We start from the raw sequence: 22,930 nt of genomic DNA, 5'->3' as shown, positions 1-22,930 counted from the left end.
AACTCGCGAAAATTGTGCCACTGTCCAAATATTTCTAGACCTAACTGTAGGTCCCTGTGCAAGAACAATATATGGGTCCCTATGCAAGAACAATACACGGGTCCCTGTGCAAGAACAATATATAGGTCCCTGTGCAAGAACAATATATGGGCCCCTGTGCAAGAACAATATACGGGTCCCTATGCAAGAACAATATATGGGACCCTGTGCAAGGACAATATTCGGGCCCCTGTGCAAGGACAATATATGGGTCCCTGTGCAAGAACAATATACGGGTCCCTGTGCAAGGACAATATACGGGTTCCTGTGCAAGAACAAAATATGGGCCCCTGTGCAAGAACAATATACGGATTCCTGTGCAAGGACAATATACGGATCCCTGTGCAAGGACAATATACGGGTCCCTGTGCAAGAACAATATATGGGTCCCTGTGCAAGGACAATATACGGGTCCCTGTGCAAGGACAATATATGGATCCCTGTGCAAGGACAATATACGGGTCCCTGTGCAAGGACAATATACGGGTCCCTGTGCAAGGACAATATACGGGTCCCTGTGCAAGAACAATATACGGGTCCCTGTGCAAGAACAATATACGAGCCCCTGTGCAAGAACAATATATAGGCCCCTGTGCAAGAACAATATATGGGCCCCAGTGTAAGGACAATATACGGGTCCCTGTGCAAGAACACTATATAGGCCCCTGTGCAAGAACAATATATGGGCCCCAGTGTAAGGACAATATACGGGTCCCTGTGCAAGAACAATATACGGATTCCTGTGCAAGAACAATATATGGGTCCCTGTGAAAGGACAATATACAGTCCCTGTGCAAGAACAATATACGGGTCCCTGTGCAAGAACAATATACGGGTCCCTGTGCAAGAACAATATATAGGTCCCTGTGCGAGGACAATATACGGGTCCCTGTGAAAGGACAATATACGGGTCCCTGTGCAAGAACAATATATGGGTCCCTGTGAAAGGACAATATATGGGCCCCTGTGAAAGGACAATATACGGGTCCCTGTGCAAGAACAATATATGGGTCCCTGTGAAAGGACAATATACGGGTCCCTGTGAAAGGACAATATACGAGTCCCTGTGCAAGGACAATATACGGGTCCCTGTGCAAGAACAATATACGGGTCCCTGTGAAAGGACAATATACGAGTCCCTGTGCAAGGACAATATACGGGTCCCTGTGCAAGAACAATATACGGGTCCCTGTGCAAGAACAATATACAGTCCCTGTGCAAGAACAATATATGGGTCCCTGTGAAAGGACAATATACGAGTCCCTGTGCAAGGACAATATACAGGTCCCTGTGAAAGAACAATATACGGATTCCTGTGGAAGGACAATATACGGGTCCCTGTGCAAGGACAATATATGGGTCCCTGTGCAAGGACAATATATGGGTCCCTGTGCAAGGACAATATACGGGTCCCTGTGCAAGGACAATATACGGGTCACTGTGCAAGGACAATATACGGGTCACTGTGCAAGGACAATATATGGGTCCCTGTGCAAGGACAATATACGGGTCACTGTGCAAGGACAATATATGGGTCCCTGTGCAAGAACAATATATGGGTCCCTGTGCAAGAACAATATATGGGTCCCTGTGCAAGGACAATATATGGGTCCCTGTGCAAGAACAATATATGGGTCCCTGTGCAAGAACAATATACGGGTCCCTGTGCAAGGACAATATATGGTCCCTGTGAAAGAACAATATACTGGTCCCTGTTCAACAAAAATATATGGGTCCCTGTGCAAGAACAATATATGGGACCTCTGAAGTCCAATAACATCATAATGCCCAGTTGCACCTGCTTTGGATGTAGAGGCGGTCCCCCAATCTCTTGGGCCACAGGTCGCACCAATAGTATGTCCGCCCTTGTGTGATTGTGTCACTGCTGTAGCTTCATCTAGATGTGTAGGTGTCACCTTAAGAAATGTGTGCTGCTTCCATAGGCTGTATGTATAGATGGGGCAGTCACTGTTTGCTGTAGCAGGCGCAGTGATTAACTATTTGTGCAGCTTCTGTATGTTGTATTCATAGATGTTGTGTTATATCACTTTTAGATTGTAGTTTTAAATACAATACCGCCTTAAAAAAAAATTGCACATACTTCATATTGTATTGCTGCCTTAAAAGGGGTTGTCCAGGGAGAGCAAGTTATCACTTATCCGCAGGATAACTTATTGATCGTGGGGATCCGATTGCTGGGATTGGCATCGATCGGCAGAACAGGGAACGTTTTTGGAGTGGCAGTTTGCATGTCCATTCATTCCCATGGGGCTGCGTTCGGTTTCTTCCGGTAGCTTCATAGAGAATGAATGGAGAGGCAGTTGGGCATCCAATTTTCTGTTACAGTTTGTAACAGATAAAGGTTCCCCATTTTTAGATCTATTGATTGGTTCAGGTCTCGATGGTCGGACCCCCATGATAGTCAACTTTTCACCTATCCCGATCATTTGTTTTCACCGGACAACCCCTTTAAGTGATGCAGCATTACTATATGCAACAATAGACAAAATCACAATGCTTTTATATGCTACTAGCTGTGGTACCCGGCATTGCCCGGGATAGTAACTGCCTCTCTGTCTCTCTCCTAGTCTCTGTCTGTCTGTGTCTCTGTCTGTATGTCTCTTTCCCAGTCTGTCTCTTTCCCAGTCTGTCTCTTTCCCTGTCTGTCTCTTTCCCAGTCTGTCTCTTTCCCAGTCTGTCTCTTTCCCAGTCTGTCTCTTTCCCAGTCTGTCTCTTTCCCAGTCTGTCTCTTTCCCTGTCTGTCTCTTTCCCTGTCTGTCTCTTTCCCTGTCTGTCTCTTTCCCTGTCTGTCTCTTTCCCTTTATGTGCCTGTCTCTTTGATTGTCTGTCTCTCTCTGTCTCTTTCCCCCCGTGTCTGTCTCGCTCTCCTTCTCTGTCTCTTTCCCTTTCTGTGCCAGTCTGTGTCTGTCTCTCTCTCTCTCTCTATCTGTCGATATCATATTACCTCACACATAAGCTTCTTATACTAAGAATGTCCTTTGTTCCTATAGCAACCAATCACAGCTCCTATTAATAACCTAACAGCTCGCAGCTCCATAGACTTTAATGGAGGCAGTTTTTTTGGGGAGTAACTGTAAAGTGCAGGGTTAAATTTTCTCGTCAAAACATAGTCCACGACGTTCCCTGGGTCATATGGGGTGTCTGTGCAAAATTTTGTGATTGTAAATGCGACGGTGCAGATTCTATTATTGGATCTACACACACACACACACACACACACACACCGCAGGCTGTGAGCTGCCACCAAGCTTTTGGTGAGGGCGTGGGCAGAGATCTGTGCAAATCAGTCCGATCCCACACCACAATGCACGGACAGGTCTCCAGATCTTAGCACTAAAGCTTCATATATCTCTCTGATGCTGTGACTCTCGGGTCGGGAGAGCCGCGGCCAGTCCGTGCATTGCAGTCCGAGATCGGACCCATTTGCACAGACGATTGCAGGAGCCCTTACAGCTAGGCCTGTTGGTAAATGATCAATATAATATCTAGAGGGAAAACTTGAATAAAAGAAAAAAGAAAAAAAAAAAAAAAAAGACTCCCACAGCCATTCTGACATGCATTGTCAAAGTCAATATACCAGCCTCATCAGGTCCAAGTTATCTATTCAATAATGTGGACAATGCGTATTGTGAAATCAGGAGACAGATCAGCATTAAAATTAATTTAAAAAAAAAAAAATACCTTGGTTTTGAGATTTCTGGTTTAAAAGTTGGAAAGTTTCACCCGTGGAGGTGGACGGGAAATATTGGGGGGGGGGGGGGGTTACTTCTATAACAGCTTGAAAAATATTACTCTATATTTTATGTCCAGTCTGGACAGATGATTCCCTCAACCATGGCACTCAAAGCTGTGTCCTTAACTAGGAGCTATGATCCTGGGTTGGGGGGGTACAAGTCTTTGTGGGGGTCCAAGACCCTACAATCAGTTATATCACCTACTCTGTGAACAAGTGATAAATTGTGAGGCTAGAAATCCGGCTATGTTCACACTTTCATTATACCAGGAAAAAATAGAAGCACTGGACGAGTTTTGAAGACTGTGCAACTCTGCGCAAAGGAGAAATGTGCATATCACCATTACTGGCCAAATGAACTGGATTAATGTTGTCTGAACCTGCTGATCAATCATCTGTGTACGGAGGCGTCCCAACTTTCTCTTAACACTATAAGTCCCAGAGAGGGGTCATTTAACATTTCTACCATTGAAACCCTATGGAGCTCAAAATTTATGGGACTTCTAGTGTTAATAATCGGTTTTGGGAAAGAGATAGAACAGGCTACTTGATTTCAACATATAAAAACATCCATACACGCCCCCTGAAAAAGCAGGGCGAAACTCTCGTTGGGGTGCTGGGCTCCATATTCCAGACAATCTATTTACAGGTATGATACTTAAACTAAAAGCCCAAAATGACCAAACAGTATATGTTGGTATTAATAGCAACTGGTATCATGCACTAGCACTTTAATTCTTGATGCCATCATTGTACCTTGTTATCTACCCAGCTCCATTGCCCATATATGCTGTTATTATTTCATTAACTCTTTGTATTACTATTTTAGGCAGCTGTCATTTTACTTCTCCCTTGTGGCATTACACTTACAATAGACAACTATTTAACTAATTCTAGCCCCATTGACATTTTCCTAAATTGCTTGCAGTTTTATATTGCTTTGCATACCATTGTCTCCCCACCCATTGTTATGGGTTACTTTCACTTGCTAGTTGTATATATTGTCTGGATATTACCCCGCTACCTTATTCTTTGTATATTTTACCATTCACTTTTAATGTATATCAATAAACATTGTTTTTAATATTTGTGAATTTTTGGCAACTTTTTCTTTCCTTCGGCCTCTTGACCTTGGACCATGTTGTTTTGTCAATTTCAACATGCCCGAGCCCAGGGAGATAAGTTGGTGCCATAGGTGTCTGGCAGCAGCCTACTCCCCTCCTCACCTTCAGAAATGACGCACGTTTATCTGAGCCTATGGAAGGGGTAGGATTCCACAGCTGTTAACCTAAAAGCAGTTCAGCGCACCCTCAGGACGGCCAAACAGTTCAGCGCACCCTCGGAGCGGCCGAGCAGTTCAGCGCACCCTCGGAGCGGCCGAGCAGTTCAGCGCACCCTCGCAGCGGACGAGCAGTTCAGCGCACCCTCGCAGCGGCCCAGCAGTTCAGCGCACCCTCGCAGCGGCCCAGCAGTTCAGCGCACCCTCGCAGCGGCCCAGCAGTTCAGCGCACCCTCGGCGTGGCCGAGCAGTTTAGCGCACCCTTGGTGTGGCCAAGCAGTTCAGCACACCCTGGGGGTGGTCGAGCAGTGCAGCACACCTCCCCACATACTCATTTTCCATTTGTCTCCACCCTTCTTTTGCTCCTGTAAAGCCAAATCTGTCAAAGAAAAGAAGAAAGGAGAACAATGCAAAATAAAAAGGAGGAATAGGTACTCTGAACTGTTTGGCCATGCCAAGTGTGCACTGTGCCCCTGTGCTTGGTTTGAACAGTCATTTTGTGCTGTCAGATTCCCTATTAAAAATATTAAGAAAAATTATGAACTTATAATTTTTCCCTATTGAGCTAAGAACTTACAGGCTGGTAGGTTTCAACTACCCCCCCTCCCAATTCAACAGCTTTCTTTTTGTGGGACGTCACTGCCGATGTCCTGCTGATTGACAGCCCGATCTCCGCAGTTAGCAGGCAGCTGCCAATCAAAAATGACATGACTGAGCCAAGAGGAAGAGGCAGAGCTTCACTATCTGCGTGACATCACCAGAAGAAGCAGAATAGTTGGCATAATAGTCCCAATAACCCCTTTAATAGGATCTGACAATCCAGAAGCTCACGCCCAACTTTTCAAGAAACTCCGCCCATTTCGGAGCACTTTACAGCTACTTTTGAAAAGTTTTGTTACAGGATTTTTCTTGGAAATATCACTAATCAATAGCGCATCTGAAGAGTAATGATAGGTTCTCATTCAAGCAAATCTGTCAGCAGGTTTTTGCTATGTAATCTGAGGACAGTATAAGAACGGGGTTAAAACACTGAATTCAGCGATGTGTAACTTAACAGGCTGTGTGCTGTTTACTTACAATGAAGGTTATCACCAGATGGTTATCACTGTTGAGACTATAGTGCTTGTGAGTAGTTGTCCAACCACAACCCGTCCTCTGATAAGCAGCTCACTGTCCATAGACATTGTATGTACAGAACCTGGTGTGGGCGGGAGCAGCCTCTCAGCTCTACTACATGCTACAGCTAAGAACTCATATTGTGTTATAACTGCTGCACCCAGTAATCTAAGTGATACATCGTTGGATTCAGAATCTCTTTTCCTACATTATGCTGTTCTCCGATGAGGTAGCAAAAACCTCCTGAGGAAGTCGGACGAAACGCGGGTTGGGGTGGAGGGACACCAGACTCATTGCACACTTGTGATTCTGCCCAGGATCTTTCTGCCTATGCTTCATATGTCTTCCTACACATACAACTGCTATGCAATTATATGAATTGGAAAGTATTCCACTGTGGCAACATATATTAATATGGCTAGCTGATAATTATTGAGTTATCTCTGTACTGCAGCCCTGACACCATCTATATACTAATTGTAAGGTCCGGTTTTGTGTCTTCCTTCTATATAAATTAATAAATAATAAATAATAATAATAATTGTATTAATTTATATAGCGTTATTAATTCCACAGCGCTTTACATACATTGTCAACACTGTCCCCATTGGGGCTCACAATCTAGAGTATATCTGAGGCATCCTTTGTTTTTATTCTGTGTATTTTGTAAAATTAATAGTCACATAATTTATTTGCAAAATAACTAGGTGTATATTCACATTATATACAGAAGGCCTAATATGTACTAGACATTTTGATATTCATAGAGATCCTGGTGTAGGCAGCTTACTCAGCTCTGCTACATCTAAGAGCTCTGGTTGTGACAGAATGGCTGCACCCAGTAATCTAAGTGATACATTGTTGGATTCAGGGTCTCTGCCCACATCCTGCTGCTGTCTGCTGAAGTAGCAAAAGTCTGCAGACAGATTCCCTTTAACTAATTAAATGCCCCATATAACATACAGTACAGACCAAAAGTTTGGACACACCTCATTCAAAGAATTTTCTTTATTTTCAGGACTCTGAAAATTGTAGATTCACATTGAAGGCATCAAAACTATGAAGTAACACATGTGGAATGAAATACTTAACAAAAAAGTATGAAACAACTGAAAATATGTCTTATATTCTAGGTTCTTCAAAGTAACCACCTTTTGCTTTGATTACTGCTTTGCACGCTCTTGGCATTCTCTTGATAAGCTTCAAGAGGTAGTCACCGGAAATGGTTTTCCAACAGTCTTGAAGGAGTTCCCAGAGATGCTTAGCACTTGTTGGCCCTTTTGCCTTCACTCTGCGGTCCAGCTCACCCCAAACCATCTCGATTGGGTTCAGGTCTGGTGACTGTGGAGGCCAGGTCATCTGGCGTAGCATCCCATCACTCTCCTTCTTAGTCAAATAGCCCTTACACAGCCTGGAGGTGTGTTTGGGGTCATTGTCCTGTTGAAAATTAAATGATGGTCCAACTAAACGCAAACCGGATGGAATAGCACGCCGCTGCAAGATGCTGTGGTAGCCATGCTGGTTCTGTATGCCTTCAATTTTGAATAAATCCCCAACAGTGTCACCAGCAAAGCACCCCCACACCATCACACCTCCTCCTCCATGCTTCACGGTGGGAACCAGCCATGTAGAGTCCATCCGTTCACCTTTTCTACAAAGACACGATGGCTGGATCCAAAGATCTCAAATTTGGACTCATCAGACCAAAGCACAGATTTCCACTGGTCTAATGTCCATTCCTTGTGTTCTTTAGCCCAAACAAGTCTCTTCTGCTTGTTGCCTATCCTTAGCAGTGGTTTCCTAGCAGCTATTTTACCATGAAGGCTGCTGCACAAAGTCTCCTCTTAATAGTTGTTCTAGAGATGAGAAGGTGTGTCCAAACTTTTGGTCTGTACTGTATAAAGTCACATACTTACTACCCTGTTCAACACCACTCCTGAAATGTCAGGGCTGCGATTTGCGAGTAAGCATATGACATTACGTCAACGCTGCAGCCAACCAGCAGCTGCTAACCAGCTTAAGTGCTGAGATTTCCTTCACATGGAAATATGAAGGCTGCAGGCGATCAGCATCCATTGATTGGTTGTAGTGGTTACGAAACGGAAACTGCTGGGCATTGCAGGGTGTGGTGCTGGTCAGGGAGCGAATTATATGGGTTTTTTTGGGTTGTGAAGTATGAGAGGCACGGTTGCTCAGTGGTTAGCACTGCAGTCTTGCTGCGCTGGGGTCCTTGGTTCAAATCCCACCAAGGACACTATCTGCAAGGAGTTTGTATGTTCTCCCCGTGTTTGCGTGGATTTCCACCAGGTACTCCAGTTTCCTCCCACACGTCAAAGACAGTGATAGGAGGTTTAGACTGAGCCCCAATGGGGACAGTGTTGCCAATGTATGTAAAGCGCTGTGGAATTAATAGCGCTATATAAATGAATAAATTATTATTATTATTATTATTATTATTATTATTATTGAGCAGTTAAGGAAAGCAACCTCCATAAGGTGCAATGTTTGATAAATATGGAGTGGTGCAGTTGAAGAGACACTAAAGATGTGGCATAACTTTTGCCGCTTTTGATTAATTTAGGTCTTTATTAGACTCTATACTATTTATTTTAGATTGCAATATTCTAACTTTATTTATTTTATACACTTATATAGCACCATTAATTCCACAGCGATTGACAGATGTGATCATCACTGTCCCCATTGGGACTCATAATCTAATCTCCCTATAACTACATCTTTTAAGTGTGGGAGGAACCTGGCGGAAACCCACACAAACACGGGGAGAACATACAAACTCCTTCCAGATGTCGTCCTTGTTGGGATTTGAACCCAGGACCCCAGCGTTGCAAAACTGCAGTGCTAACCACTGAGCCAACATGCTAACCACTGTGCCACCATTCTGCCCACTATAGTGCCAAACTCACCATTATCATCAGTTATATCGTCCGTCCTTAACCAGTGTCTGACTGAGGTGGCAGTGGCCCACTATTAATATTGACGCTGAGGACCACTGATAATAATAATAATAATAATAATAATAATAATAATAATAATAATAAATACATTTTATTCATTTATATAGCGCTATTAATTCCGCAGCGCTTTACATACATTGGCAACTCTGTCCCCATTGGGGCTCACAATCTAGAGTCCCTATCTGTATGTCTTTGGAGTGTGGGAGGAAACTGGAGAACCCGGAGGAAACCCACGCAAACACGGGGAGAACATACAAACTCCTTGCAGATGTTGTCCTTGGTGGGATTTAAACCCAGGACCCCAGCGCTGCAAGACTGCAGTGCTAACCACTGAGCCACCACAAGACTACAGTGCTAACCACTGAGCCACCGTGCCGCCTGATGAATTACATACAAATTTTACATCCACAAATTTATGCTTCTATATAATATATGGGCGGCACGGTGGCTCAGTGGTTAGCACTGCAGTCTTGCAGCACTGGGGTCCTGGGTTTGAATCCCACCAAGGACAACATCTCCAAGGAGTTTGTATGTTCTCCCTGTGTTTGTGTGGGTTTCCTCCTATTTCCTCCCACACTCCAAAGACATACAGACAGGGACTCTAGATTTTGAGCCCCAATGGGGACAGTGTTCCTGATGTATGTGAAGCGCTGCAGAATATGTTAGCGCTATATAAAAAAAAAAAAAAAATTTATTTATTTAATAATATACTGGGTAGTTTGTAAAATGAAGGATGAGACGCTTGCTATGTCTGTACATAGTGAAACAAGTGTATTGTGCCAACTACTGATTATGATTGGAGGTAAGTGAAATAATACTCCAAATGGGCCCACCAGAGGATTCTCCGACTGTCCTGTGGGCCGGTCCGAGCCTGAAGAACACAATCATCCCATGTGTACATATATCCTTTACTGTTTCTTCCTCTTGCATTTTTTTATGCACTAGGAAACAAGGACAGAGCTTCGCAACACTTTTTTTTTTTATCCTTTTTCCTTTCGTTAGTGAACCTGATAAGTCATATAGGGAGGGCACGTATATAAAGTACTCACCCTCTCCGCACTAGACCACCACAACAAGTTCATGAAGGCAGATCTCAGTGTCTCTGTGGATACAATAACTCCAGTCTGTATATAACATGATCTCCAGTCCATGGATCACAAATCAGCATCTATATTAAGGACACTTGGCAGCAACACACCATGGTCAGTGGCCAACAAGTGTTGTCAGAGCCACAGTCAGAGGAGGAGGGTGCCACTGGGGATGACCAGCAAAGGGTTAAGTGATAGAATGCTGCACATGGATACATTGTAGCCATCCACAAAGCTCCCTGTCTGCATAGAGGGACATCAGATACAATGTAACGTGTCTGTATCAGTGTGGAAATCAAACACAGACGGCTGGAGGGACAATCACATACAATCCCTCCCACTAGACAGGAAAATATCAGCTGGGTATGCCCCACCGAGTCACATTTATCACATACACCTTCAAGACAATAATAAAGAAATAAAAAAATAAACTAAAAAATGTTCTAAAAAGTTTTATAAAAGTTAAAAAAAGTTAATAAAAAAATGCCCGCCCGCTCCACAATTCACACATCCTTTTTTTTTTTTTACTACATTTAATAAATAAAACCGACCGCATCATGATATTCGCCAAACATAAAATCAATCCCTTTCCAATGAAGAGAATATAACACCCGCCCGCACTCTCTCTTTCAGCTTTTCCAACAAAAATTTTAGTTAGGTACGCCCGACCGTCCCATTATTATCAGCTTTTTACTACATCAAATAATAATCTGCCCGCCCGCATCACACATAAGTCTTCTTCGTAGATATTTACTTTCTGTAAATGTTGTCTAAGCCCGACCGCGCTTTTTTTAATCATTTTTTTTTAAGGAAAAAGAAAAGTTTTTTAAAATCTGTGAAATAAACTACTGCTGTTCTAGTAGAGATGAAATGAAATGACAAGAAAAAAAAAATGCAATAATTTTTCTTTTTCAATTCGGGAATTTCTGCAGCGTCCTGACCGCTCGAATCGCGTTTTTCAAGTGTAAATTCCAGAAACGAAAGAATGATGGGAAGTCGCATTGCATTGTGGGACGGAAGGAAGCTGAGAGCACGTTGGTCGTGGAGGAGTAAAAGCATGGCGCCGTCCGGGAAGAGGTGAGAGCCGGTCACCACGGGAAATACGCGGATTATAGGCGCTATTGGCGGGGGCTGAGGGTCGGCCGACATTATCTGCCAGATATTGCCCAGTAGATGTGTGGTGTGTGGAAGTGGCCGGGCAGCTCTGCAGTTTTCTGCCTCTTCCCCACATGTTGGGGCCGCTTGGTCCGGTGTCGTCCTCTCTTGTCAGTTTTTCAAAAATTGCAGCAAATCTGCAGAGTTTTCAAGTGATTTTTGGTAATCCTGGTGTCCTGCAACGTAACGAGAGATCGGACCCTCCACACCGGGCAGCGGGTCCAGCTCTACCGGTGCGGGGCCCCAAAAAGCTCCACACACCGGTGCGGGGCCCCAAAAACCTCCACACACCGGTGCGGGGCCCCAAAAACCTCCACGCACCGGCGCGGGGCCCCAAAAACCTCCACGCACCGGCGCGGGGCCCCAAAAACCTCCACGCACCGGCGCGGGGGGCCCCAAAAACCTCCACACACCGGCGCGGGGGGCCCCAAAAACCTCCACGCACCGGTGCGGGGCCCCAAAAACCTCCACGCACCGGCGCGGGGGGCCCCGAAAACCTCCACGCACCGGCGCGGGGGGCCCCGAAAACCTCCACGCACCGACTCAGGGGGCCTCGAAAACCTCCATGCACAAATATGCGGGGGGCCTCGAAAACTATTACTAAAGATGGAAGCATGCAGAATCCAAACTTATAGGGCTGCAGTCACCTCTCTGCACGGCCACGCCCCCGCCAACCTCGTATAATGCCCTCCTCAACCTCATGTGCATCTACCACTCCCGCCGGTGTCGTGCGTTTCCTATCCCTCCTGCTTCCATTGGCGTCATGCGTACCCCATCCCCTAACCCCCGGCGTCATGCGTACCCCATCCCCCCCTGCTTCTGTTGGTGTCATGCGTACCCCATCCCCCCCTGCTTCTGTTGGTGTCATGCGTATCCCATCTCCCCCTCCTTCTGTTGGTGTCATGCGTATCCCATCCCGTAACGTCATGCGTATCCCATCCCCCCTGCTTCTGTTGGTGTCATGCGTATCCCATCCCCCCCCTCCCGCTCTCGCCGGTGTTATGCGTATTGCATCCCTCCGCTCCTGCCGGCGTCATGTGTATCCCCTCCCCCGGCGTCATGCGTATCCCTCGCCCCCGATGCAGCCAATCACTGGCCCAATCTTGTACCATGCATGCTGACATCACCACTGACTGGCTGCAGCGCTCGGCTTCACCCTGCCCTCACCCATTGCCATCTCCATCGGTAGTTTCGCACCCTCTTGCTCATCACCGCAGCCGGCGCCTCGTGTCTATAATGCGGCATTTTCTCTTTCTCCCAACTAGAAAACTCTCTCAGCTGAGTGTGGACGAGTTCCTGACCACCGGCTTCGATTCAGAAGGCGACTCCGCGGAGGACGAGGTCCCCGTGCCCAAGAAGGAGAAGAAAACCAAGAAGGTGAAAAAGCAGAAGAAGGAAGAAGCCGAGGGAGAAAAGTAAGTGTGAGCGAGGAGCGGGGTAGGACTGATTGTGTTTAAAACTTAAAAAAAATTAGACGTGCAGCAGTAGAATTTCTTTTTTTTTTTTTTTTTTTGCCCATAATGCTTAAAGGGGTTGTCCACTACTTTTACATTGATGGCTTATCCTTAGGATGGGTCATCAGTGTCTGATCGGCCGGAGTCCGACACCCCGCACCCCGCCGCTCAGCTGTTCTCAGTGGCAGCAGGAAAGTCTCTGTTCCGGAGCTGCCCCGTGTAATGATAGCGGCTGCGGCCGGGTACTGCACCTCCGCCTATTGATTTGCATGGGTGACGGACGTGCAGTACCCGGCGCTATCAGAAGATTATTATTTTTATTTTTTTTTATTGTCTTTATTATGAAGGAAGGTGAAGAAAAGCAAAAACAAAGGCAAGGCTTCGGAGCACAAGGACCAGCTCTCTCGCCTTAAAGAAAAAGATCCCGAGTTTTACAAATTCCTTAAAGACAACGACCAAAGTCTTCTGAACTTCGATGACTCCGATTCTTCAGATGAAGAAGGGGCTCTTCACCAGCTCCCGGACCACCTAGAGGTTAGTATTAAGGTTTAATCCACCCTCCTGCCACAAATTATGTAGAAACCCGTCCCCATTGGCATCTAACTGTACTTTGCACCATTTTCTAAGTTTCCTGCTTTTGGTTTTCACAAGGAAAGCTAAATACAAGGGATGTTGGGCTTATACCGTATTTTAACAATCAAAATATTTTCAGGATAGTCAAGAGGTACATATATAGTGAAAAAAACAATCCCTTTAAAATTTAATTTTATTAAATATGTCTTAAAATTCCCAAGTGATTCACCTATCTAGAATTTATCAAGGGTAGTATAAATATACACCAGGGTAGCCACCCCTATACAAAATACAATCAGAGGCAGAAAAACGGGGGTATGGGATCCCAAATGGGATTAATCTGGCCCTATCAGGACCTACCACCTCACACCTTCCTACCGACGGAGGTAAATCACCTTAACTTAGCCGGGCGCCCCCCGTTCCTCGGTGGCTGTCCCTCACTTACCCTAATACATTCCCTACCATATGAGGAGAAATGCCTGAGCAAGTTACCTCTAATTATTGGTTGGACTTTTTTACCCCACTATGCACTTTAAGGAGAGGGCAATTATAGCTCCACCTGTTTAATATGCTCAAAATCAGCTGATCAATTATTCATATACAGGGAAAATAGATACCATTACACCCTGTCCAGTTAATATGCTCAAATTCAGCTGGTCATTAATTCATATATTGAGATAACAAACGCCATAGTACCCTGTTAATTCTGATCAGTCATTATGCTCAAACTCAACCGATCATCAATTCAGAAACAGGCTAACAAATACCATATATCCAGTTGATATGTCCCAATTCAACTGGTCATCTGTTAATATACAGGGATAACAGGTATCATAATACCCCACTATCTAGATCAGGTTGATATGCCCCAATTTGACCAGAAAATTTTCAAATGCAGGGGAAAAAGTCCAAATACCAAGTTATCCTAATAAATAAGAAAACACATTTAACTTGCTTTCAGCAAATCCTAACCTCTGGAACAATGCCAGTATATACACTCATTATAAATGAATAAATATCATTTTTAAGCTGATAAATTAACTTCCCTTTATCAAGTGCATCCGCACTGCCTCGACGCGTTTCTCCGCCCTCTAATCCGGTTCATCAGGAGGCCCAGGGAGACAGGGAACTATTCAGTAATGATACATGTCTTCATATGGCAGCCATATGAAGACATGTATCATTACTGAATAGTAATGAAAGCAAGTTAAATGTGTTTTCTTATTTATTAGGATAACTTGGTATTTGGACTTTTTCCCCTGCATTTGAAAATTTTCTGGTCAAATTGGGGCATATCAACCTGATCTAGATAGTGGGGTATTATGATACCTGTTATCCCTGTATATTAACAGATGACCAGTTGAATTGGGACATATCAACTGGATATATGGTATTTGTTAGCCTGTTTCTGAATTGATGATCGGTTGAGTTTGAGCATAATGACTGATCAGAATTAACAGGGTACTATGGCGTTTGTTATCTCAATATATGAATTAATGATCAGTTGAATTTGAGCATATTAACTGGACAGGGTGTAATGGTATCTATTATCCCTGTATATGAATTAACCCCTTAAGGACGAAGCCAGTTTTGTCCTTAACCCCTTCACGACCATGGACGGAAAGATCCGTCCTTGTGCCCTGGGCCTTAACGACCAAGGACGGATCTTTCCGTCATGGCGGAATCGCGGCACCGGAGCCTCCGGTGACTGCGATCGGTTAACATAAACCGCAGATTCGGGGAGGAGGGGACCTGTTCCTGACCTTAGGAGGGGTGGTGCCTCCTCCCCGGACCTACGGAGGCTGTGATTGGCTGACGAACGCCGCTCAACCAATCACAGCCACTGTAATGTTCCAGCCATTTAAAATGACTGAAACATTGAATTCCAGCCCTGGCCAGTGCAGCTGTAGCACTGGCCATTGGCTGGAGCTGGGTGACCTCACTGGATCACCCTCCCCCAGCTCCACTGCTCTGATTGGAGAGATCGGTCTTGTGACCGATTTCTCCAATCACAGTGGACCTGTTGCCGGTGACCGCCCCCGTCATCGTCCCTGCAGCACGCCAGCACACAGTGAGTGTACACAGTGCAATGGCAGGGCGACAAGCTCCGGTCCCATGCTGTTCTGAGACCGGAGCATGGGACCCGGAAGTTGCCGCGCTGCCATTGCACTGTATGAAAAGCGTCCCGATCCGCCGCCGCCGCTGCCCACCGCGATCTGTCACCTGTCTCCCCGATCTCCTGCCCGCACCCTCACCCCCACACCTCCCGATCCGCTGCCGCCCTCCATCTGCCACAGTGCCACCGCTCCCCCCAATCTGCTGCCCGGCCCCTCACCTCCGTGCAGCAGATCGGAGGGAGCGGTGGCACTGTGACAGATGGAGGAGGACTGGGATCGTGCACCCTGTCCTCCTCCATCTGTCATAGTGCCACCGCTCCCTCCGATCTGCTGCCTGGCCCCTCCCCCTCGTGATCGGTGCTCGCCCCCCTCCCCTCCGTGATGTGCTGCTTCGCCCCCCTCCCCTCCCCTCCCCTCCGTGATGTGCTGCTCGCCCCCTCCCCTTCCCTCCCCTCCGTGATGTGCTGCTCGCCCCCTCCCCTCCCCTCCGTGATGTGCTGCTCGCTCCCTCCCCTCCGTGATTGTCTGCTCGCTCCCTCCCCTTCCCTCCCCTCCGTGATGTGCTGCTCGCTCCCTCCCCTCCCCTCCCCTCCGTGATGTGCTGCTCGCCCCCTCCCCTCCGTGATGTGCTGCTCGCCCCCTCCCCTCCGTGATGTGCTGCTCGCCCCCTCCCCTCCCCTCCGTGATGTGCTGCTCGCCCCCTCCCCTCCCCTCCGTGATGTGCTGCTTGCCCCCTCCCCTCCGTGATGTGCTGCTCGCTCCCTCCCCTCCCCTCCGTGATGTGCTGCTCGCCCCCTCCCCTCCCCTCCGTGATGTGCTGCTCGCCCCCTCCCCTCCCCTCCGTGATGTGCTGCTCGCTCCCTCCCCTCCCCTGCCCTCCGTGATGTGCTGCTCGCCCCCCTCCCCTCCCCTCCGTGATGTGCTGCTCGCCCCCTCCCCTCCCCTCCGTGATGTGCTGCTCGCCCCCTCCCCTCCCCTCCGTGATGTGCTGCTCGCTCCCTCCCCTCCCCTCCGTGATGTGCTGCTCGCCCCCTCCCCTCCGTGATGTGCTGCTCGCCCCCTCCCCTCCCCTCCGTGATGTGCTGCTCGCACCTCCCCTCCGTGATGTGCTGCTCGCCCCCTCCCCTCCATGATGTGCTGCACGCTCCCCCCACCTCTCACCCCCGTGGTCAGCTACCCGCCCCCCTCCCCTGTCACCGCCGTGATGTGCGCTCCCTCCCCTGTCACCGCCGTGATGTGCGCTCCCTCCCCTGTCACCGCCGTGATGTGCGCTCCCTCCCCTGTCACCGCCGTGATGTGCGCTCCCTCCCCTGTCACCGCCGTGATGTGCGCTCCCTCCCCTGTCACCGCCGTGATGTGCGCTCCCTCCCCTGTCACCGCCGTGATGTGCGCTCCCTCCCCTGTCACCGCCGTGATGTGCGCTCCCTCCCCTGTCACCGCCGTGATGTGCGCTCCCTCCCCTGTCACCGCCGTGATGTGCGCTCCCTCCCCTGTCACCGCCGTGATGTGCGCTCCCTCCCCTGTCACCGCCGTGATGTGCGCTCCCTCCCCTGTCACCGCCGTGATGTGCGCTCCCTCCCCTGTCACCGCCGTGATGTGCGCTCCCTCCCCTGTCACCGCCGTGATGTGCGCTCCCTCCCCTGTCACCGCCGTGATGTGCGCTCCCTCCCCTGTCACCGCCGTGATGTGCGCTCCCTCCCCTGTCACCGCCGTGATGTGCGCTCCCTCCCCTGTCACCGCTGTGATGTGCGCTCCCTCCCCTGTCACCGCCGTGATGTGCGCTCCCTCCCCTGTCACCGCCGTGATGTGCGCTCCCTCCCCTGTCACCGCCGTGATGTGCGCTCCCTCCCGTCACCGCCGTGATGTGCTCTCCCTCCCCTGTCACCGCCGTGATCTGTGCTCCCTCCTCTGTCACCGCCGTGATGTGCGCTCCCTCCCCTGTCACCCCGTGATCTGTGCTCCCTCACCTGTCACCCCCGTGATCTGTGCTCCCTCACCTGTCACCCCCGTGATCTGTGCTCCCTCACCTGTCACCCCCGTGATCTGTGCTCCCTCACCTGTCACCCCGTGATCTGTGCTCCCTCACCTGTCACCCCCGTGATCTGCTGTCCGCTCTCCCTCACCTCTCACCCCCGTGATCTGTGCTCTGCTCACCTGTCTCCTGTGATCTGTGCTCTGCTCACCTGTCTCCTCCGTGATCTGCGCTGCGCTCCCTCCCCCACCTCTCACCCTCCCCGATCTGCTGCCTCCTTCATCTCCTGTGATCCAGCTGCCTAGATCCATCCTGTAGGGTAACTATCCCCAATCTCACCTCCCACTCCCCTTCCCACCCATCCCCCCCCACTTGCCCCCTCCCCCATCCTCTGCCGCTCCTGCATCCACTGCGCCCTCTCCCATCCGCCCCCACCCTATCCCAGCCGCCGTCTCACAATCACAGATGCTCCCTTTATATGCCGCTGCCCCCCCATCTGCTGCCGCCCCATCTGCCGCCCCCCCCCCCCCCATCTTCCGCTGTTTTTTTTTTTCTATGCCATGGGGGTCTAGTTTCCAAAATGGGGTCACATGTGAGGGAGCTCCACTGTTTCGGCACCTCAGGGGGTCTCCAAACAGCATGGAGTACGCTAATTGTCCCAGACAATTTTGCGTTTGAAACGTCAAATGACGCTCCTTGCCTTCCGAGCCCTGCTGTGCGCCCAAACAATTGATTTCCACCACATATGAGGTATCTGCGTACTCAGGAGAAATTGCACAATACATTTTATGCTGCAATTTTTCCTGATACCCTTGTGAAAAAAAAAGCTACCTGGTTGAAGTAACAATTTTGTGGTAAAAAAGGTTTTTTTTATTTTCACGGCTCAACTCTATTAACTTTTGTGAAGCCCCCAGAGGCTCAAAGTGCTTAATAAACATCTAGATAAATTCCATGAGGGGTCTAGTTTCCAAAATGGGGTCACATGTGGGGGAGCTCCACTGTTTCGGCACCTCAGGGGGTCTCCAAACGCAACATGGAATACGCTAATTATCCCAGACAATTTTGCGTTTGAAACGTCAAATGACGCTCCTTGCCTTCCGAGCCCTGCTGTGCGCCCAAACATTTTATTTCTACCACATATGAGGTGTCTGTGTACTCAGGAGAAATTGTACAATACATTTTATGGTGCAATTTTTCCTGATACCCTTGTGAAAAAAAAAGCTACCTGGTTGAAGTAACAATTTTGTGGTAAAAAAAAATTTTTTTATTTTCACAGCTCAACTCTATTAACTTTTGTGAAGCCCCCAGAGGCTCAAAGTGCTCAATAAACATCTAGATAAATTCCATGAGGGGTCTAGTTTCCAAAATGGGGTCACATGTGGGGGAGCTCCACTGTTTCGGCACCTCAGGGGCTCTCCAAACGCAACATGGTGAGGATAAAGATTCCAGCTAATTTTCTGTTCAAAAAAGTCAAATGGCGCTCCTTCCCTTCCGAGTCCTGCCGTGCGCCCAAACAGTGGTTTTTCGCCACATATGAGGTATCTGCGTGTTCAGTAGAAATTGCCCAACAAATTTTGGGGGTTCATTTAATCCTGCTACCCTTGTGAATATGCAATATTTGAGGCTAAATTAACATTTTTGTTGCAAAAAGTAAAATGTTCATTTTTTCCTTCCACATTGCTTTAGTTACTGTGAAGCACCTGAAGGGTTAATAACCTTCTTGAATGTGGTTTTGAGTAGCCTGAGGGGTGCCGTTTTTGGAATGGTGTCACTTTTGGGTGTTCTGTGTCATGTAGACCTTTCAAAATCGCTTCAAATGTGATGTGGTCCCTAAAAAAAGTGGCTTTGTAAATTTTGTTGTAAAAATGAGAAATTGCTCATAAACTTTGAACCCCTATAACTTCCTTAAATTTTTTTTTTTTTTTCCCAAAATTGTTCTGATGTAAAATAGACATGTGGGAAATGTTATTTATTAATTATTTTGTGTCATATGTCTCGTTGGTTTTAGAGCATAAAAATTCAAAGTTTGAAAATTACAAAATTTTCTAAATTTTCGCGAAATTTCCGTTTTTTTCACAAAGAAATTCAAAAAATATCGGCCTAAATTTACCACTAACATGAAGCCCAATATGTCACGAAAAAACAATCTCAGAATCACCGGGATCCGCTGAAGCGTTCCAGAGTTATAACCTCATAAAGTGACACTGGTCAGAATTGCAAAAAATGGCCTGGTCTTTAGGGTCAAAATAGGCTTGGGGCTGAAGGGGTTAATGCCCGGCCATTTTTTGCAATTCTGACCAGTGTCACTTTATGAGGTCATAACTCTGGAACGCTTCAACGGATCCCGGTGATTCTGACATTGTTTTTTCGTGACATATTGTACTTCATGATAGTTATAAATTTAGAACGATATTTTTTGCTTTTATTTGTGAAAAAATCGGAAATTTGATGAAAATTTTGAAAATTTTGCAATTTTCAAACTTTTAATTTTTATGCCCTTAACCCAGAGAGTTATGTCACACAAAACAGTTAATAAATAACATTTCCCACATGTCTACTTTACATTAGCGCAATTTCTGAAACAAAATGTTTTGGGGTTAGGAAGTTAGAAGGGGTCAAAGTTCATCTGCAATTTCCCATTTTTTCAACAAAATTCACAAAACCATTTTTTTAGGGACCACATCACATTTGAAGTGACTTTGAGAGGCCTAAGTGACAGAAAATACCTAAAAGTGACACCATTCTCAAAACAGCACCCCTCAAAGTACTCAAAACCACATCCAAGAAGTTTATTAACCCTTCAGGTGCTTCACAGGAACTAAAGCAAAGTGGAATGAAAAAAAGCAAAAAATAAAATTTTACCTAAAATGTTGCTCTACCCCAAATTTATTCACTTTTAGAAGAAATAACACAACAAAATGAACCCCAAAACTTGTTCCCCACTTTCTTATGAGTGCGCCAATACCCCACATGTGGTCAGAAACCTTTGTTTGGACAAATGGGAGGGCTCGGAACAGAAGGAGCAATATTTGAATTTTGGAAAGCAAATTTGGCTGAAATAGATTGCGGGCACCATGTTGCATTTACATGTCCGCCAAGGTACCTAAACAGCAGAAACCCCTCACAAGTGACACCATTTTGGAAACTAGACCCCTTAAGGCTTCTATCTAGGGGTATAGTGAGCATTTTGGATCCACAAGTACGTCACAGATTTTGATAACGTTACGTTGTCACATTGAAAATTTTCATTTTTTTCTCAAAAATGTTGCTTTAGCATCAATTTTTTCACTTTTTCAAGAGGTAATTCCAAAAATTTGACCCCAACGTTTGTTACCCACTTTTTTATGAGCGCGGTGATACCTCACTTGTGGTCTGAAACCTTTGTTTGGAGAAATGGGAGGGCTTGGAACGGAAGGAGCAATATTTGAATTTTGGAAAGGAAATTTGGCTGAAAAAGATTGCAGGCACCATGTCGCATTTGGAGGACCCCTAAGGTACGTAAACAGCAAAAAAACACCACAAGTGACCCCATATTGGAAACTAGGCCCCTCAAGGAATTTATCTTGATGTTTGGTGAGTACCCTGAACCTCCAGGTGCTTTACAGAAGTTTATAACGTTGAGCCATGAAAATAAAAAAATAAAATTTTACCACAAAATTGTTACTTCAACCAGGTAGCTTTTTTTTTCACAAGGGTAACAGGAAATAAATCACCATGAAATTTATTGCGCAATTTCTCCTGAGTTTGTTGATATCTTGTATGTGGTGGAAATCAACTGTTTGGGCACACTACAGGGCTCAGAAGAGAAGGAGTGCAGTTTGACTGCAAAATTGGCTGGAATCAATAGCGGACGCCATGTTGCATTAGGAGAGCCCCTGAGGTGCCTAAGCAGTGGAGGTCCCCCACAAGTGACCCCATTCTGGAAATAAGACCCCTCAAGGCTTTAATCTAGGTGTATATTGAGCATTTTGAATCCACGAATACTTCACAGAATTTGATAAGCTTAGGTTGCCATATTGAAATTTTCATTTTTTTCACAAAAATGTTGATTTAGCGACACATTTTTCACTTTTTCAAGAGGCAACAACAAAACGTGTACCCCACAGGTTGTTATCTAATTTCTTGTGAGCGCAGGGATACCCCACATGTGGCCAAAAACCTTTGTTTGGATAAATGGGAGGGCTTGGAATGGAAGGAGCACCATTTGAATTTTGGAAAAGTTGAAGTAAATTGCGCGCACCATGTCACATTAGCAGGGCCCCTTGGGTACCTATACATCAGAAACCCCCCACAAGTGACCTCATTTTGGAAACTGGACCCCTCAAGGATTTTATTCAGGAGTATAGTAAGCATTTTGAATCCACAGGTACTTCACAAAAATGTTGCTGTAGCAACAAATTTCTCACTGTTAAGGGGGCTTTACACGCTGCGACATCGCTAATGCGGAGTCGTTAGGGTCACGGAATTGGTGACGCACATCCGGCCGCATTAGCGATGTTGCTGCGTGTGACACCGATGAGCGATTTTGCATCGTTGCAAAAACGTGCAAAATCGCTCATCGGTGACATGGGGGTCCATTCTCGATTATCGTTACTGCAGCAGTAACGATGTAGTTAGTCGCTCCTGCGGCAGCACACATCGCTATGTGTGACGCCGCAGGAACGAGGAACCTCTCCTTACCTGCCTCCCGGCCGCTATGAGGAAGGAAGAAGGTGGGCGGGATGTTCCGGCCACTCATCTCCGCCCCTCCGCTTTGATTGGGCGGCCGCTCAGTGACGTCACTGTGACGCCACACGGACCGCCCCCTTAGAAAGGAGGCGGTTCGCCGGTCACAGCGACGTCGCCGGGCAGGTAAGTATGTGTGATGCGTCTGCGCGATGTTGTGCGGCACGGGCAGCGATTTGCCCGTGTCGCACAACAGATGGGGGCGGGTACCCACACTAGCGATATCGGGACCGATATCGCAGCGTGTAAAGTAGCCTTTAGGCTATGTGGCCATGATCCAGCGACACGGCGTCTAGTACACAGTGTCAGCCTCCTGCAGAAATGTGAGTGTTGTCCACGGGAGAACGCAGCTGCCCATGCCCACGATTTGGGTTCAGGCTGCTGTGGACTTTAGTTTTATTCTACCTGCAAAGAACACTCATCTCCGCAGCATAAATTGACATGCTGAGGCTCGGGAAGCTGCGCCACAGGTCGGTTTATGCTGCGGAGAAAAGAAACACAGTGGGCACGGGATTTCTAAAAATCCTGCCACTGTGCTTCTACTGCACAACGCAGCGTTATGGACGCAAGGAAAACACTCTGCGCCCAAAACGCTGCAAACCCTGATTGTGGGCACACAGCGTAAAATGCTACAGTGGATGAATGGATAGATGTCAAACATATATAACGTCCCACCCCCC

The 22,930-nt window shown here is 47.1% G+C and overlaps 2 protein-coding genes across 2 annotated transcripts in view; one reads left to right on the top strand and one right to left on the bottom strand.

Annotated features, from left to right (window-relative positions):
* Nucleotides 1-10,535, bottom strand: part of KLHL17 (kelch like family member 17) — a 96,725-nt gene extending 86,190 nt beyond the window's left edge. Inside the window, exon 1 of the mRNA XM_075328047.1 lies at nt 10,216-10,535. Coding sequence (XP_075184162.1) covers nt 10,216-10,317 — 102 coding nt within the window. The 5' untranslated portion in view covers nt 10,318-10,535. The remainder of the gene's footprint in view (nt 1-10,215) is intronic.
* A 736-nt stretch (nt 10,536-11,271) lies between these two features.
* The window catches only part of NOC2L (NOC2 like nucleolar associated transcriptional repressor), a 144,143-nt gene continuing 132,484 nt past the window's right edge, over nt 11,272-22,930 (top strand). Inside the window, exons 1-3 of the mRNA XM_075328046.1 lie at nt 11,272-11,331; nt 12,675-12,824; nt 13,211-13,397. Of these exons, the coding sequence (XP_075184161.1) occupies nt 11,312-11,331; nt 12,675-12,824; nt 13,211-13,397 (357 nt within the window). The 5' untranslated portion in view covers nt 11,272-11,311. The remainder of the gene's footprint in view (nt 11,332-12,674; nt 12,825-13,210; nt 13,398-22,930) is intronic.

The sequence above is a fragment of the Anomaloglossus baeobatrachus genome, chromosome 11 (genome assembly GCF_048569485.1).
Source record: "Anomaloglossus baeobatrachus isolate aAnoBae1 chromosome 11, aAnoBae1.hap1, whole genome shotgun sequence".
NCBI classification, from domain to species: Eukaryota; Metazoa; Chordata; class Amphibia; order Anura; family Aromobatidae; genus Anomaloglossus; species Anomaloglossus baeobatrachus.
This window is presented reverse-complemented; position numbering and strand designations above follow the sequence as displayed.